This window comes from Aspergillus stella-maris (assembly GCF_047715825.1).
Source record: "Aspergillus stella-maris strain CBS 113639 unplaced genomic scaffold BDV14scaffold_90, whole genome shotgun sequence".
NCBI lineage: Eukaryota > Fungi > Ascomycota > Eurotiomycetes > Eurotiales > Aspergillaceae > Aspergillus > Aspergillus stella-maris.
The window spans coordinates 97,155-112,788 of NW_027396884.1; the positions used below are offsets into that span (position 1 = coordinate 97,155).

A 15,634-nucleotide genomic window follows, 5' to 3' on the forward strand; every position below is an offset into this window, starting at 1 on the left:
TCAGTTTCAGTTTCATTTGCGATAGAGATAATACCAACTTCTTTTCGGATTTCATAAACTTCTTGCTGTATTCGATTATGTAGGTATTGAGTTGGTTGTATCGTACATGGGTGATATCGTACATTCACCTGTATTTGGCATTGTAACGTTTGCTGAATCTGGTTCTGTCCGTCGAGCAGAGTGCACAACTGCTGAGGATGAGTCCAGGTCAACGTGGAAAAGCACTTACTGCTGCATTACCGGTTTTTGGTCTTCTCATCCTCATCCCCATCCCCGTCCCCATCCTTATCCTTATCTTCTTTATCTTCCGTCACTTCATTCAGGTTCTCTTCCCATTTCTCACGGACTCTCCTCCTCAACCCGCCATTTGGTCCTCTTCCCCAGATGACTTCCTTCTCTTTATCCGTTTCCTTATTCTCATCAATATTCACACCATCTTCACCCGCATCTCCACCTTCAACCGGCCCAACGATAACCTTCTTCTCCTTAACTTTCTTCTCGCGCCCCCTCGCATCCTCAATTTTCCCAAGGTAAATGGCATAAATCGCAACCTCGACAACACCAACCCCAATCGCCGCAAAAAGCGACAAGAGGACCCTAACAGGTTCAGATACTCCCAGCCCACCGCCTAGAACCGTCCCTCTTCCTCTCCCCGCCGCTTCCATCGCCGCTGTCGAAGACGAAGAGGAAGACCAACTCCTTACAACACCGGACGTTAAGAATTCCGGCGTCGAGAACGAACTCAGTGCCCAGTACACTGCGAATCCCGTTATCAGGACCGAGAGGAAAATATTTAGGACTAGACTTGGTGTAAGCGGGTCTTTGTACGATGGGTCTTCGAGGGATGCGTGGCGGTCGTGCAGGGAGGCTAGTTTTGATGCGTTTGAGTCGAATGGATTCGAGAGTGAGGATGAGGGTTTTGCGGAGGATATGTGTGTGGAAGAGGGGTTATGCAGCATGCGCGTGTACGCGTCTTCTTCGTAGGCGGCTACGAGGCGTGCTTTGTGGGCTAGGTATTCTGGGCTCTGTATATCATTATAGGTGTCAGTAATCGTATTATCTTAGATGGTATATCAGAAGGGGATAGGCGCGTACAGGTTCCGGCTTAGGTGGTGGTGGCGGAATGTATAGCTTTGTTCCGCGGAGGAGGGCATTTAGACTTCTGTCGATTTTCGCGGTCTCATTCTCATTACTGTCGACATTTTGGGAATCGGAGCGGAAATGTCGCGATATTTGGATTATCGACTCATGCGATATTGGTCTCCCTAGCGCAAGGGATTCGGTGTCCGGAAGATCGAGGTTAAGGTCTTTGCGGCGTGTCGGAGGAATCGCCTCGATGGCGGAGAGGAGTGGGGGTGTTATTGTAAGGTTAACCATTTTGGAATATCGGTTTGAGATCGATGTTAGCTCGTTGAATCCATGATAATTAGGTTGTGATTGTAAGAGAATGTTGAAATGGTGGGGCGGAGGTCGGTGTTGAAGTTGGTGAGGAGCTTAGGTTACTCCGCAGATGCTGAGATCCAGGCATCCGCTAAGGTTTTCATCCAGACCAGGAATCCCGGGCAACTTAGGTTGGCTTCAGCCCTAGGTCTTGCGCCGCGGTCAATGTTCAGAATGATGGCTTCGCAGATATTCGAAATTCAGCCTGCGTTATAGCAGAAACAATAAACCAAGATTGTATGGTTTCTGTTGTTCAAACGTCGACTAAATATGTTTCTGCCGGGTCAGAGACTTACGGTGTCAATCTGCACTTATTGCGGATTTCAGACTGACCATGCTGCTTGGATCCTCAAGATAAGAGAGTATTCGAGATGTGAACAGGGCCAGCAACCAAGGCATATAAGTAAATGCCAACAAACGTGAGCTGGAAGATTGCTGGATGACTAGGTAGTTCCCTAGGTAAGAACCAAGGAATTGAAATGATGAAGGCTAGGCAACGTCGCTTGCTGCAGGATACGGAAAGGTTAAATCATAATCCCCAGAGCCCAGGCAATAGCCAACATAGCCTCATGGTCATCCTTCAGACAACCATTAGCTGTTCAAATCCAAAAGACATTCCAGTATAGAAGCAAGAACAGTGGGGCCAATCCGATAAGATATGATGTCACATGATTGGCCCCCCCCAATACTGAGACCCGCACTCTATCACTTCGCTTTTCTTCCAGCAACAAGTCAACCCGCCAAAGCTCCAGCTTCCCCCTCCCCCTCCTCTTCTCCCCTCAATCACCATCACGCAGCCAAACACAGACACAATGGCAGACAAAAAGACAACACCGTATGCCCTTCCTCCTTCTATCAATTCTCAATTTCCTCCCCGCACAACTAACACCCCCCAGAGCCCCAACGCAAACAAACCCCCGCGGCATCCCCGTCGCCCCCTTCGTCGACAATGTCTCCGACTACGTAACAACCCGAGCAGACGTCGAACCAACCCTCCGCTCCTTCCAAGAAATGATCTCCAAGTACCAATTCATGGAAGTCAACACGTCCCGCCGCGCAACGGGCCTGCGCGAAAAAATCCCCGATATCAAGAAGACGCTGGAAATGGTGACATTCCTGCACTCACAAAAGGAGAACCCCGACGCAAAGGCGCTAGAAACGAATTTCGAACTTAACGATACGCTTTATGCACGCGCGACTGTTGATCCGACTGATACGGAAGAAGTGTATTTGTGGCTTGGGGCTAATGTGATGCTTGCTTATCCGATTGGGGAGGCGGTGGGGATGCTCAGTGAGAAGTTGAGTGCTGCACAGGAGAGTCTGGCGAACTGTGATGAGGATTTGGAGTTTTTGAGAGAGCAGATTACGGTTCGTTCAGTCCTTTTCTTTCCTTTTTCGTTTATTGGAAGACAAGCTAATTGATTCTTTCTGGTACAGACACTAGAAGTCGCTACGGCGCGTGTTTATAACTGGGATGTTGTGCAGCGGAGGAAGGAGAAGGGTGATGCGGAGGAGAAGAAATAGAGATAATGGATCATGAAGTGGAGGGGAGATGGTGAAGTGGCACTGGGAGAAGTAGCTGGCTACTTACTAACCTAATATTGCTTCGCCAGTCGGTGATATGAAATACCTATCTGAGCATATATGGGTGTAATATATGGTGTAGGTACATGAATTGGTACACTAAATCTCTGGCAGCCCAGAGACGAAAATAAACAAAATTAGTATATCAGCACTCTGTTGTCATCATTACAAATATTTTTAATTCATGCTCTGTCATGATAAGCTACCATCTAGTGCGGAAAGGAGATCATCGAAGAATCATGGCATAGATTGTCATTACCCAAGCCATATAACGCCGTCGTGTATCATGATAGGCATTAACAGACATCGCTCTAGATGCTCAACCAAAGGAGGTGTACCATAAACGAAAAATAGCGTAGCTGTGAATCTACGCATAGTAGAGAGTAGAAACAGAACAAATAACAGTCTAGAACAGAGATGTCTCGATGCCAACAGAAGAAACGAGAAAGACATCAAGCCGAATAGGCAAAAAGAACATGATATGTTAAGTGATAAAGTGAATCGTATCCCAGTATTAGGAGTCATAAAGTCAAGGTAATGTCGTAAATCGTAAAGGGTAGAAACACGTTTGGCTAAGTGTCTACCTCGAAGAGCCGGCAACGTTCGTCGTCACGCTACCGAAGAAGGCTCGATCAGGATGATAATCAATTTCCGATATCGATTTGTCTTTGCTCCGGAGGGTGTCAAAATTGTTGTCCTCGTCGACCATGGTCCAATCTTCGATGTCGTCATCCTTATTCTCTACCATGGACGAGACCTTAGCGCGCTGCCGAGAAAGGTCGGTTGCATATTCGAGATCGCGGTAGATGGCTTGTATAGCTGTTTCGACGCCATCCTCCTGTTATGGGTTAGCAATGATTCATTAATCATTCAATTGTCGAGACAACTTACACTCCGTATCTTCTCCCCGAGCCGCTTGGCTCCCACAATCATGCGCTCGTCATGTGTCGCTGTCCATAGGGCGCGAGAGAAAAAGCTGACGTTGAGCCTCTTCATGCAAATGCCGACCCCTAGGTCTTGAATCCGGCCACCAAAGAAGAACTGGTCACCAAAGAACGGTTTAGTGATGGTCGGTAGGCCAGCGCGTAGACTCGCTCCTGTAGTCCCAGCACCGCCATGATGCGCAGCGGCGTCGATCTTTGAGAAGAGCCAGTCGTGGGGGACGGAATAGGTGATTTGGTGAACCTCAGGCGGTAACGGGATCTCTGCCTTTGTGCTGGACGGGTCTCCGAGACGAGCTGACCATCCTTTGGAGAGGATGCAGCGAACGTCCGCTTTCTGGACGGATTCGACAACAGTTCGCGTGAGTGCGGCTGGGTCTGACACTACTATCGATCCGAATCCGATGTAGACAAGCTTCTTCCCGTCTTGTCGCGCACGCTCGATGAAGCCTGAGAGTTCTTTTGGAGGTTTATAATTGTGGCCTTCGCTGAGGAACCAGTATCCAGTGATACGGATCCAGTCTGGGAAGTCCACAGGCGGCGACACAACTGACGGAGAGAAGTTGTAAAGGAACGGGATCTTGTTAGGCTGCATTTTGTCCATGTTGGTGGCCTTTAGCCGAAGATCGTTCATTCTCCAGCGGTTGACCTGGCCAGCAATGGCCGTCCAGAAGACGTTGTCGAACATCACATAGGTGAATGCGTTGTACATTCCACCCATTCTATTATCAGGCACTGCGAATGCATGAGGATATGTTCGTGTTCTCGACCAGGGCATAGTGAAACCACGGAAATATGGGATTTTGAGGGCTTCGGCAATATGAATTCCAGCCATTGCACTTGGCGATTCAATGAGAAGGTCGCTGCCCTGGCAGGCTTTCCATGCAGACGTCAATAGGTCATCGATCCAGCTCCCGAATCTGGCTTTCGCTTCCTTGAGGAAAGACACGGTGAACATTCCATTTTCGACACACAGTTGCATAAGCTCAGCCGGATCACCATCAACAGGGGCGAAGTCGATGCCATGCTCACGTACTGATTGTTCAAATTCCGCGTGAGTCGCAATTCTGGGCTTGTGCCCCTCTTTGAGGAGCCCTTTGCACAAAGCGATATACGGCTGTACATCACCACGTGAACCAATAGTCAAACACGTTATTCGCAGAGACTGAGGCGGCTTGAAATTGACAATGGAGGCTCGCGGATCGTCAAAAATGAAACGAATTTCCGAGGACTCGCTGAGATGCGGAGTAGAGCCTTGATCCCCAGAAGCATTCAGACGGGCTTCTTGTAGTAGCCTGTGCTCTGTGCGCGCCGCCTCTGACTCGTCATTTTCCTGCTGCGATAACAGCGCCGACTCAGCCAGGAACCGGGCAGACTCAATTCTTTGATGAACAGTGACGGCACAGTCGTCGCGAGCATCTGCAGCCCTGAACTCGAAGAACAGTTGCTCATGGCCTCGGATAACAACGACAAGTCCATAGTGCCCGAATTGGAAACCTTTCTCTTTTTCCACATTCTCGATATCGTGCAGCGGAAGCAGCATCTTCGTGCGTGTACCAGGCAAAAGGCTTCGAAAACATAGTCTGTTTTGACTGATATAAATCTTGCCATAAACCGGAAGAGTGCGTTGCAGGTATGCAAAATAGGTCGCTTCAAGTCGCTCTGAAGGCGGGAGGGCAAAATGAGCACGGAAGCTCTCTTCGTCTCGTAAGCTCTCCTCGGGGCTTTGAGGATAGAATACACGGTCGTCCGGTAGGATGCCTTCAGTATCTCCGTAATGCCTTCGACCGCCTACCCACATCCCTGATACTTTTTCAATATAGCCCATGGACTCCGTCGCCAGGAGGTTGCTCATTTCCTTTGAACGACTCTTCAAGTATCCAGCAATACCAGCAGCGCGCTGAAGAGGATACTTCCCAGCTTTAACAAGGTCGTTCAATGATGCCGAAGAGTAGAGCCGGGAGGAATCTTTGGAGTCTGACATGTCGCCACTGGCGTACGGAGCTCCAGACTCTTCCCTTGCGGAAAGTCCACCGAAGCCATGCCCAGTCACCGACCTGTTGATATCGTCTGCATTTTGCTGATGAGGTGCTGCACCACCAGAGGTTCGCTGCTCCCAGGTATGAATCGTGGGAGATTGAAAGACGTCGCTTCGGTTGAGTATCTGACTCGCTGAGTCTGCCGTGTCTGTTACCGACTGCAACACTGCCGAAGACTCAGTTGTCTGGTCGAGGGAGTTGACAAACGAATGTGTCGAGTCTTGTTCGTTGATACGAGGTGAGTCTCCTATATAAATATCAGAACGCAGATTGTCACTATTTGCAGGCTGCTGTCGTGCCAATCTACCTTGTCCACTAGTCAAAGACTGTCTGTTTTGAGACCTCTTGTACCGAGTCGTTGAGTGTGGCCGCGGCGATGTATTCCGAGAAGTGCTCTTCATAGGAGTAGCACGGATAAGACCTTTTAGTAGATCAAACGCGTCGCGACCTGACTTGAAGAACGTAAAGTAGTGCTGCAATCATATTAGCAATGAGTATCAATTATTCATTCTTCACACCATTTACCTCGCAGACTTCGTCGACAGCATAGGCCTCTCCTTCTCCTCTTTCAACGACGCGCAACTTGAACGTCTCCGCAAATTCGACCATTGGACTCTCCTCTATGTCCAAAATTTCGTCAAATAGGAACGAGAGCTTGATGTTTTCGCCTTCATTGTGTGTCCGGAAAATGACCTTTTGCAGTGATTTAACCCATTCTTTCGCATTCGCTGAGCTGTCTGCTCTGAAATGGTATGTCCCATGATCGGTTGTCACTTGAAACTCCTTTGACTCTGCTCCTTTTTCTTTGGGTTCGGTGAGCGACGCAGAAATGCCGTATCGAAGATCGATTTGTCCGCTTGGAAAGTAAATGTTGGATGGGTTAGCGTAGTATGAGAAGACATCTCCCTTTAGCGTAAACCAATAACGGTTGTACTTGGGATTCCGTCGGCCACGCTTATAGATATAGCCGGACTTTATCGCGACAGTGGATGTTCTGGGAAGGTAGGCGTAGAAGCAGACGTGTCCTTCGGTCACGTACATATATCCCTGCAAAAGTATGTTTTGTAGCAAAGAACATGGGTACTCAACAATGATTTTCTCGGGAGCAGCGAAATGAAACATCTCCATCAATTGAAGAGAGAGGGGAGAGGCTGGAAATTCTTCATGGTCGGGTTCTTTTCCCTCGCCCGCATGCTGAGAGCCCTCCTCCCAGCTTTCGCTCTCTAAGAGGGCTCGAGCCTCAACCATACGGCTCAGTACTGGGGCAGCCCTAGGTGTCGCACTTCGTGGGCGTGGGAGCGTCGGGAAAGGTGATAGCCTGCCGCTCGTAGCAGACCCAGGGTTCTCGGTCGTAATGTTCTCCTTACTCTGGTTGACAGACACTGATTTGAAAGGGCGAAAGTACTTGTGTTCGGATATTGACCTCCGGTGAGGACGACCTCTTTCCTTCGAAGTGCTTCTCGTCGCGGGGCCCGACGGTATTTGCAAAGCTGTGTCCGCTTTCTGTGCACCGGAAGATATTCTTGTGTTCACATCAGAGATTGATCCCGCTTCCTCCTCGCTGTCGCTAGAGCCATCAAGCCGCATCCGTGTATCCGCTCGGCTTCCTACGGCGGCGATTAGAGACAGTACAGACTGCTGCATGTAGTGCATGCCGCTGCGAGATTTGTTGTCGCCGGGAGGAGCAGTAAAGTCCATCTGAGAATCATCCTGACCGTCTTCGAAACGTTCGGGGAAGGAGCTCGTAAAATTGCGTCTCGTGGGTGTTGACTGCCTGCTTGCGCTAGATCTTTGCTCCGCTCGGCGGGCCGCATCGTCTATTGAGGGTGGCATCATTGGAAAATGTGAAGGAGTAGTCGGGTAGAAGTAGGCGGTTGTCGTTGTTTCTTGTCAAAGGAAGGTAATAAAAAACGCCGACCAGGTGACAGAGTCTCGAACAGTGTACCGGGTATAGAGCGGTCGCTAAAGGTCACGATGGGGACGCAAAAGAGAGGAATCAAAGTAAAACTGGGATTACAGCCAGGTCGTCAATATCATATCATTCGAAATCAGCTGAACAAAGAGCCACAAGAGCAAATGCAAGAACAAGGGAGAGCTACCCACTGCCCATTCCATCAACTGATAAGGGCTAGGAAGAGCTAGGAATGTGGAACGCCAGCCGTCAAAGCGACACGGGTTGGGGCTCTTGAGTCATTCTGGGTCAAAGAGGTGATGACAGGGTCTCGAGAATGACAAGACAGGAAAGGCGTATTGTGTAGAGAAGCACGAGTGATGCGAGTCAAGGTAGGCGAGGGCGATGCAGCGACAACTGTAGATGGATTGTCTCTCTGGCGTCACTTGTCTGTATCAGCTGGTCCATGTGCTGAGGTCCGAGCCAATCAGCGTTGTTGCATGTGATGAGGAAGCTCTATCCCTCCAATGACATGCGCTGCAGATGAGTTATGTCATCCGGAATATTGAGTCACGTAAAGAACGGTATGGATGATGAAGCTCAGCTCCTCAGAATTCAGGCAAAGCTAGAGTGCATATGTGTTGCGGTGTCCAAGGTACTCTCCATGGGCAGGCAGATCAATCATGGAGCCACCATGGAGAAGGACCCTCTAGCCGCTTTAGGCTAGTGGATTCTCTGGGGTTGACGTCCGTGAGCAGTGAGCAGTCTCCGGGCCCTGCCACCTGAAGACATCAAAGCTCGACGCTTCCCAGGTCAAGTTCCGATGCAATATTCTTCAATGTTTCTTGGAATCAATGTCGTATAAATCCCACACCCCTCAGGCTCTCCTGAGGGGGTGTCAACCAGAGTGGACCCTCTTGCATCTGCCACCGTAAACGATTGTCTGCAGCACTATTTGAGAGCTTGAGCCTTCATTTGCGGTCATCAGTATCTCTTCCACTGTCTAAATCACCTGCTGGGAACTTGTTCTAGAGCTTCAGCTTATAGTATCTAGGGACTCGTGGCCCTCCTTTCTAGGAGACTGTGATGGGATGAGTGAGAATCCGAGGCCTGGGGACCAGAACCAGAGAACTACAATGAATTATCAATGTTTTAGGATCTCTCACTTTACAGCCTCCACACCTACTTGCAAACAAGCCAACTTGAAAGGCTTCTCCAATATGTGGTTCAAACCTCGAAGAGCCCATCTACACCGTGAGATGGATATGGTGTGTCTCCAGGTGTGCTTCCGTCCCAAGGGCTACTACACGCCCACATTCCAACACATAAAATCCTATCTAGAAGAGCTGGAAGCAATAAATGCAGGACTACAATGCGTCGATCGGCTGATACAGATAGGCAAATATGGCAAGACCTGGAAGCCTCCCAAGAAACCTGATTACAGTGCACGGCCACGACCTCACAGACTTAGAGCGAGACCAGGAAATCCAAAAGCTGTAATATCCAGCGGGCATTCGTCCTTGGGTAATCCAGATCTATAGCGGGTAATTGCGTCTAGTGGTATGCTCAGACAGGCAGCGCTTCCGTGCCAGAATATCATCCATCACTCCAAAAACCATGGTCCATCTTCGGGAATAGTACACGGAGGTTACTGCGAGCTGCGCACAAAGAAATTATGTCGTGATGCGTGTGAAATAACAGTCTATCGCTAAGCTTTTGAGCAAACATTTTTTCAAACAATCAAATCAAGCCTTCTCAGACTTCATCCTCTTCTTTCCATCCCGGTCCTTACTCTTCTTAGACTTCTCCTCACCATCAGCGTTGTCCAAAGAGTGCTTCTTGGACTTCTTCCTGGCCTGGCTGCCATCGCCCTCTGTTTGCTGGTGTTTCCGCTTCTTTTTCTCCTCCTTCTCCTTCTCCTTCTCAAGCCCTTGCGGCATCTTAAATCCAGCTTCCTCCCCTTCAGACTCCTCGTCACTCGAACCCAGCGTCTCAGGCAGCGCATCACCGCTGCCAACTGGTCTGAATCGCATCTTCAAATGCTTAGGTTGCTTTCTTGCTGGCTTCTCAAGCGCCTTTGCGGTCTTGACACATGCCTCCTCAAATTCTTTCCCACCAGGAAGCGCAATTGTCTCTTGGATGTGATACGTAGGGACCTTCCTTACGGTGTTGTGGTACGTTTGCGTCTTGGGGTCGTAGAGGTACAATGTCAGATTATGGCCGTCGCCTTGCGCTAGATTGTCTCCCGGGATTCCGTATTGCTTGCCCTTGTGCTCGAGAATGGGCTCGCCCTTCAAGGCGCCTGCTAGCGAAACTTCTTTGACTTTTGAGAGAGGGAGGGAGGCGGGCGCTGTGATGTGGAAGATTTGCTTGCCACTGAGAGAGGACAGGGATGTGTTTGAGGAAGCCGCTTGGTTCTTGCTAGCGGATTTGAAGCCTATGGGAGGCTTGTAGGGTTGCGGTTCGGCGGCCATGGTCGGGGCGGAGGTGTTAAGCTTGCGGAGGCGCACTCAGGTGTTTGCGTGAAAACCGAAAGTACCAGCTAAAGCCCGATCGAGTACCAGTTCGGAAGGTCTCAAACTATTTCTCCGAAAAGTAAATGCAAGTAGAACAAGGGTATCAACGTTGAAGACAGAGAGAGCAGTTGCGACCTTGGAGCGGAAGTTCGCAAAACGCTCTCAACTTTTTTTTGCTCCGCAGAGCACGGACCATCGCCGCCGATTCTCCGCAGAAATTATTGACTAGGCACTCGATGAAATAATTCATCACAGCTGAAAAGCTCCCGCAAGACATAACAAATTCTCATCGGCGAGACCATGATGAAGAGGAAAGCTGAGAAACAGCAAGCTGCAGGTAGACTACCCCATAACCACACTCGACACCCTCAAAGCCGCAGCAGTGTCACTAACAATCATTTTCTAGCTCCGCTGAGCGCTGTCGCCGCGCGCAAAGTGCGAATGCAACAGGCGCAGACACAAACGGTTGTCACTACAGAGACCACGACGCATACAGAACCGGTCGCTGAGCCCCCTTCGAAGAGACCTCGACGATCATTGGAAGAAACCCAGTCGCAAATTATCGCGAAGGAAGATGAGGGGAAGCGGACTACAAGGCGGACTACGAGACAGACAACAGTGAAGGCCGAAAAGGCGCCACAAGCAGCTCAGAAGAAAACTCGGGAGACTCGCAGCAAGAAGCAGGAGGTTGATTCTCCCGACGACGAAGACCAATCTTCCTCTGGTGAGGAATCAGAGGGGCAGGACGAGGATGCTGCGGAGGAGAAATCGGCCGGTGTCATGGCTGTCCCGCCCGCTGAGGATGGGTAAGTACAGTCCGTCCTTACCGGCCCATGGAATATTGGCTGACTGAAGATTATAGCTATGAACAACCTGCCGACTCGACGATGACTATGGAGTTCGCTCTTTCAAAGATGCGGTTGAACAAGAGTAACATCGTCTACAGCGACGAGAAGACCCTCTGCGTTCGCATCAAGGAAAAGATGGTACGTCTGATGCAGATTTATGTCCACGGGCTATACTGACAACTTGTAGAGCATAGTCCTCATCGGCCACTACGACCTCTGGGTCAAGCGGGGAGTTGTGAGCTTGATGGGTGCCAAGTTACACCCTTCACCTCGCGTATACAGAGTCTACGCCCCTTCAACGCACTCACTTCCCGTGATCAAATGCGTCACTGGTGTCGAAGGAGCAGCGGAGGTTGAGTTCAAATCATGCCATAGCGGGATCACCCGCATGAGGGATCTATCGCCATTGTACCAGCGGGTGTGGAATAGCGGAAACACGCCAGCAGACAAGCTCAGCTTGAAAACGGCCGGTTCCGATGCGAGACGAACATTTTCTGTTCTCCATACATCCACAGACGACCCACTAAACCGACACATCCGTCCCCTTCACCTCGAAAAGCAATGGAGCGCCGCGATTAAATCTCTCTCGCAACGATCCGGTCGCCTCCAAGTCCTAGTCTGCGGCCCCAAGGCATCTGGTAAATCGACATTCAGCCGCTACCTCCTAAACCACCTCCTCAGTCCGGCGCCGCAGACCGAATCCAACTACGCTAACACTGATGGCGTCGCTTTCCTTGACCTCGATCCAGGCCAACCCGAGTTCTCGCCTATGGGCCAGATCTCCCTTGCGCATCTTCGGTCTCCTGTTTTTGGACCACCTTTTACGCATCCCTCCCTGGATAAAGAGCGCGATGGCTCAATCGTTCGAGCACACCATATTGGCGCTACATCACCGAAGGAAGATCCCGATCACTACGTCGCAGCCGCTACAAACCTTGTGGAACGATACCGCGCTCTCCTAGCTACTTACCCTCAATGCCCTCTGATAATCAACTACCCCGGCTGGATCTTCGGCCTGGGCCTCGAAGTCGCAACGTACCTCATCCGCTCTCTCAACCTCTCAGACGTTGTCTACATGAGTGAGAAAGGACCAATGGAGGTCGTCGAGCCCCTAATGCAGGCAGCCAACGGGTCGCGAACACCCCTAACCATCCTCCCCTCCCAACCTACGGAATTCGTCAGCCGCTCGAGCGCCCAGCTCCGCTCTATGCAGATGCAATCGTACTTCCACTTGAACACGCCAAAAGGCGTAAATCATCCTATGTGGCTTGAGCGACCTATTCTCAAGACTAGGCCTTTCCAGGTGAAATATGCCGGTCCAAATACTGGGATCCAGGCTATCATGACGCTGGGTTCCCAGATTAGTCCCGATCTCCTCTGCGAGAGTCTAGATGGGGCCGTTGTGGGCGTCGTCGCCGTGGAATCAGCAAAGGCCCTCCCATCAAACACTCAAAACACCGATTCCTCAGAACCAGCAGACGACATCGACAACGACAACGAAGACATCGACATGGACGATTCAAACCTCATCGCGAACACTCTAATCCCACACATCCAAACCCTCACAACACCAACGAAAGAATCCCTGCCCTACCTAACCCTCGGCCCGGGAACAGATACACCGTTGCATCCCTCCTCATCCCGAAGTCTCGGTCTTGCTCTGATCCGCTCCATAAACACAATCTCGCAAACCCTCGACCTCCTCACACCAATCCATCCATTTACCCTCCTCGAAACCCTATCGCAAGGCCAAGCTCTCATTCTCGTAAGAGGCCAAGTCGACTCACCTAACTGGGCATTCGCGGAAGAATACTACGCCGCACGAGCAGAAGAGAGACGATTCAAGCGCGCCTTAAAGAGAAGTAACCAGGCCGAGGCGGAAGCCGATACTGAGAACGGAGAAGAGCAGGATGATGCTGTGCTGGAAATGACCGAGACCGAGAAGAAACGAGCCCTCTCTCTCCTCCGCGAGCGCGTAAGGGTATCCAAGGACGTCCCCTACATGACGGTCGTTGAAGACCACGGAAGACGAAGGCAAGATGAGGCTGCGCAGCAACGGGCGCTATGGAAATTGAGGAAGAAGGCGGGGCCGGATAGTGAGGATGAGGTTGGGTATTAGGTTATGGTACCTTCTACGGAAGATTCTACTTCTCTGAAAGACACATTTTAGAGATTAGAGAGTTGCATATAGGACTTGGAATCAAAATGGGACAATATGATATCCTAGGCGCTCGTTTCATTGGCATGTTCTCCGATATGGTTTTGTTCCTGCGTACGGAGCCCCAGTGCTCAGATGCTAGGTACCAAGAGTCCAGTAGGCTATCGAAATTACTAGTTCTACTGGCTGATCAACTTAAACTGAAATGAGACCATTTCAAACCCAACCCAACCCAAACCAAAACAAAAGCATCATCCACCACTCACCTAACAAAAATAAGCAAAACAGCCAAACTCAAACACCGCCCCAGCCCCAGTCGCCTGTGCAATAGAGTTCAGCCGGCTCAACTAGTCCATCGCGGCCTGACAGACTGGGCCCTGGCGCCCAACATGAGATTGCGTTTAGTCTAGATGAGACGTGAGATCTGGATCGCTTATCCATGTGATGATCGTCGGGAGTTCGTTTATGCGCCTCTTTGAATGTTTGGGAGGTTAGGTCTGCTTTTGTTTTGGTTGGGTTGGGTTGGAACTTGGGACCTGGGTTTGGTTTGGTCGCGGTGCTAGGCTGCAGATTTCTAGGTAAAGTCGTTCTCAGTAGTTAGTCTGTCTACGAGCGATTCGCAGTTTGGACTTTGCTTGCTAGTAGTAGGACGTCAGGACTACTGCCTCTGCTCATTAGTACTTGACAACACTGTTGGGTATACATAAGTTTGCTCAGGGTCCGAGAGTCAATGTTTGACATGCTGTTGAACATAAGGCTGACGGCAAACCTGCGTATAGCAGTTCAGTTCTATATCCTAGTCAGGGACGTAACGTATTCTGCACTTCTGTCTGAACTCTGAAGTGAGCTGCATGTAGTAAGACGAACCTAGACGCGAACTGAGTTCGAACGGGTCAGAGTCAGACATGTCTTCATCGGCCCGGACACACGCTGCACTCTGCGCGGCATCTCTTGCATTTTCCTTGCTTAGGATAGTCAAGCTCTAGATGAGGGGTTGTCACAGACCGAATGCAGACGCAGCTGCAGGTAGAACCCCATAGACCGCACAGAGTAATCTAGCTGCAGCTGCAAGTGGCTCTGGAAGTAGTAGCCTGGCGAGCGGCGAGCCCATCGTCTTGTATCCAGATTCCAGAGCGCAAAGTCCAGGCTGGTTCACTTGTATAAGCAACGCAGCTCTTAGTAAAGAGAATGAATAAAATCACTCAGGGCGCGCCTCTAGCGCGAGGTTAATTGGACGGGGAAAGCTCTTGGTCCCAGCCAAATCTGCGACGTGAGTGGTTGACCGCGATGTCCACACTGCGAAGGGCGTTATGGTAGATCCATCTCGATGCTTTGTTGATTAGAAATGGAGGTGGATATGGATATATCTAGAGTGCATTTCTGGAGTTCTGCCGCGGCAGCCTTGTGGCGGGAGTGTGCGGGTGTTTCAGGTGACTAATGGTTTCTCCGGTGTTTTGATGACGGTTAAACTGCGGTGTTTTGTAGAGATACTAATATACTACCTAGGGAGTGTTGATACGTTTAATATTGTTCAGGGGTTGGATGGGCCATGGACGGTTGGAAGTTGAAGACTATGCGATAATGATGATGATGAGGCTTGCCAGAAAACTTGTTGTGCTCGTTGATCGGCGGGGATTGACTGTTGAGCGTTTGTATTTTATTGAACAGTTGAACAGTGAGTCTTTCAGTAGTAAAACCGGTGGAGGCACGTGGAGAACAGTGGGAAGCGTTCAGTTCCGGTGGGATCGAGTGGTTCAGCCTACCACCAGTGGGGCTTGTCCAGAACTGTCAACTTGTCGTGTGCCTGGTTGCTAAGCAGAGACGATGTTCAAGAGATCAGAGATGAGCATTCAAGACTACTGGAAGAAAAAGAGCTTATCAGTGCCTTTCTGCCCACCCACCGCTTTCGCTTTTGGGTGCGCCACGCTTTCTTCGTAACCACGCATTCTTCGTCGTTTTTAGACAACATGAAGCTATTCACAACATAAATAATTATCTATCTATCCAAAAAATCTCTCCTGCTTCTCGTGCACGTCTCTCGTTCTCAATATTCTCCTGGATTTGAGTCTCCGAGCGTGGTGGGGGCTCGTAGCCGTATATCTTTTTAAATTGCTTTGCCAGCCTCTTCCGGTCCTTCTCTCTTTCATTCTCCTTCCGCGCCTCAATAGATCGAATTGCATCACGAGTCTTTAGAATACCATTGCTACTAAGCGGTTT

The 15,634-nt window shown here is 50.2% G+C and overlaps 5 protein-coding genes across 5 annotated transcripts; 2 read left to right on the forward strand and 3 right to left on the reverse strand.

Moving 5' to 3' along the window:
* Window positions 1-54: 54 nt before the first annotated feature.
* BDV14DRAFT_154708 (TMEM199/VMA12 family protein) lies at window positions 55-1,508 on the reverse strand. Its single transcript, XM_073766656.1, has 2 exons — window positions 1,096-1,508; window positions 55-1,025 (listed from the first exon to the last, which is right to left on the reverse strand). Exons 1-2 carry the CDS (start codon window positions 1,375-1,377, stop codon window positions 237-239), a joined length of 1,071 nt encoding a protein of 356 aa, XP_073622910.1. The 5' UTR covers window positions 1,378-1,508; the 3' UTR covers window positions 55-236.
* Window positions 1,509-2,175: 667 nt separating this feature from the next.
* Window positions 2,176-3,175, forward strand: BDV14DRAFT_183729 (tubulin-binding prefolding complex subunit PAC10). The gene is made up of 3 exons (XM_073770411.1): window positions 2,176-2,275; window positions 2,337-2,808; window positions 2,878-3,175. The coding sequence occupies exons 1-3, from the start codon at window positions 2,253-2,255 to the stop codon at window positions 2,962-2,964; spliced, it is 582 nt and encodes a 193-aa protein (XP_073622911.1). The 5' UTR covers window positions 2,176-2,252; the 3' UTR covers window positions 2,965-3,175.
* A 38-nt stretch (window positions 3,176-3,213) lies between these two features.
* Window positions 3,214-8,318, reverse strand: atg26 (UDP-glucose:sterol glycosyltransferase). Its single transcript, XM_073770412.1, has 4 exons — window positions 8,104-8,318; window positions 6,530-8,011; window positions 3,916-6,477; window positions 3,214-3,862 (listed from the first exon to the last, which is right to left on the reverse strand). The coding sequence occupies exons 2-4, from the start codon at window positions 7,838-7,840 to the stop codon at window positions 3,605-3,607; spliced, it is 4,131 nt and encodes a 1,376-aa protein (XP_073622912.1). The 5' UTR covers window positions 7,841-8,011; window positions 8,104-8,318; the 3' UTR covers window positions 3,214-3,604.
* A 1,085-nt stretch (window positions 8,319-9,403) lies between these two features.
* On the reverse strand, window positions 9,404-10,556 carry BDV14DRAFT_183733 (DNA-directed RNA polymerase I subunit RPA34). The gene has a single exon (XM_073770413.1). It carries the CDS (start codon window positions 10,367-10,369, stop codon window positions 9,641-9,643), a length of 729 nt encoding a protein of 242 aa, XP_073622913.1. The 5' UTR covers window positions 10,370-10,556; the 3' UTR covers window positions 9,404-9,640.
* Window positions 10,557-10,661: 105 nt separating this feature from the next.
* grc3 (putative RNA processing protein Grc3) lies at window positions 10,662-13,628 on the forward strand. The gene is made up of 4 exons (XM_073770414.1): window positions 10,662-10,748; window positions 10,818-11,217; window positions 11,274-11,397; window positions 11,447-13,628. The coding sequence occupies exons 1-4, from the start codon at window positions 10,712-10,714 to the stop codon at window positions 13,376-13,378; spliced, it is 2,493 nt and encodes an 830-aa protein (XP_073622914.1). The 5' UTR covers window positions 10,662-10,711; the 3' UTR covers window positions 13,379-13,628.
* Window positions 13,629-15,634: the final 2,006 nt, after the last annotated feature.

Excerpts from the sequence above, each read along its gene's own strand:
- BDV14DRAFT_183733 (XM_073770413.1), bottom strand. The coding sequence starts at position 10,369 with ATGGCCGCCGAACCGCAACCCTACAAGCCTCCCATAGGCTTCAAATCC.
- BDV14DRAFT_154708 (XM_073766656.1), bottom strand. The coding sequence starts at position 1,377 with ATGGTTAACCTTACAATAACACCCCCACTCCTCTCCGCCATCGAGGCG. Across the intron at positions 1,026-1,095 it reads CACCACCTAAGCCGGAACCT|AGCCCAGAATACCTAGCCCA; the intron begins GTACGCGCCTAT and ends AATGATATACAG.
- atg26 (XM_073770412.1), bottom strand. The coding sequence starts at position 7,840 with ATGATGCCACCCTCAATAGACGATGCGGCCCGCCGAGCGGAGCAAAGA. Across the intron at positions 6,478-6,529 it reads CTGTCGACGAAGTCTGCGAG|CACTACTTTACGTTCTTCAA; the intron begins GTAAATGGTGTG and ends ATATGATTGCAG. Across the intron at positions 3,863-3,915 it reads TCGGGGAGAAGATACGGAGT|GAGGATGGCGTCGAAACAGC; the intron begins GTAAGTTGTCTC and ends AACCCATAACAG.
- grc3 (XM_073770414.1), top strand. The coding sequence starts at position 10,712 with ATGATGAAGAGGAAAGCTGAGAAACAGCAAGCTGCAG. Across the intron at positions 10,749-10,817 it reads TGAGAAACAGCAAGCTGCAG|CTCCGCTGAGCGCTGTCGCC; the intron begins GTAGACTACCCC and ends ATCATTTTCTAG. Across the intron at positions 11,398-11,446 it reads TTCGCATCAAGGAAAAGATG|AGCATAGTCCTCATCGGCCA; the intron begins GTACGTCTGATG and ends GACAACTTGTAG.
- BDV14DRAFT_183729 (XM_073770411.1), top strand. The coding sequence starts at position 2,253 with ATGGCAGACAAAAAGACAACACC. Across the intron at positions 2,276-2,336 it reads GCAGACAAAAAGACAACACC|AGCCCCAACGCAAACAAACC; the intron begins GTATGCCCTTCC and ends AACACCCCCCAG. Across the intron at positions 2,809-2,877 it reads TTTTGAGAGAGCAGATTACG|ACACTAGAAGTCGCTACGGC; the intron begins GTTCGTTCAGTC and ends TTTCTGGTACAG.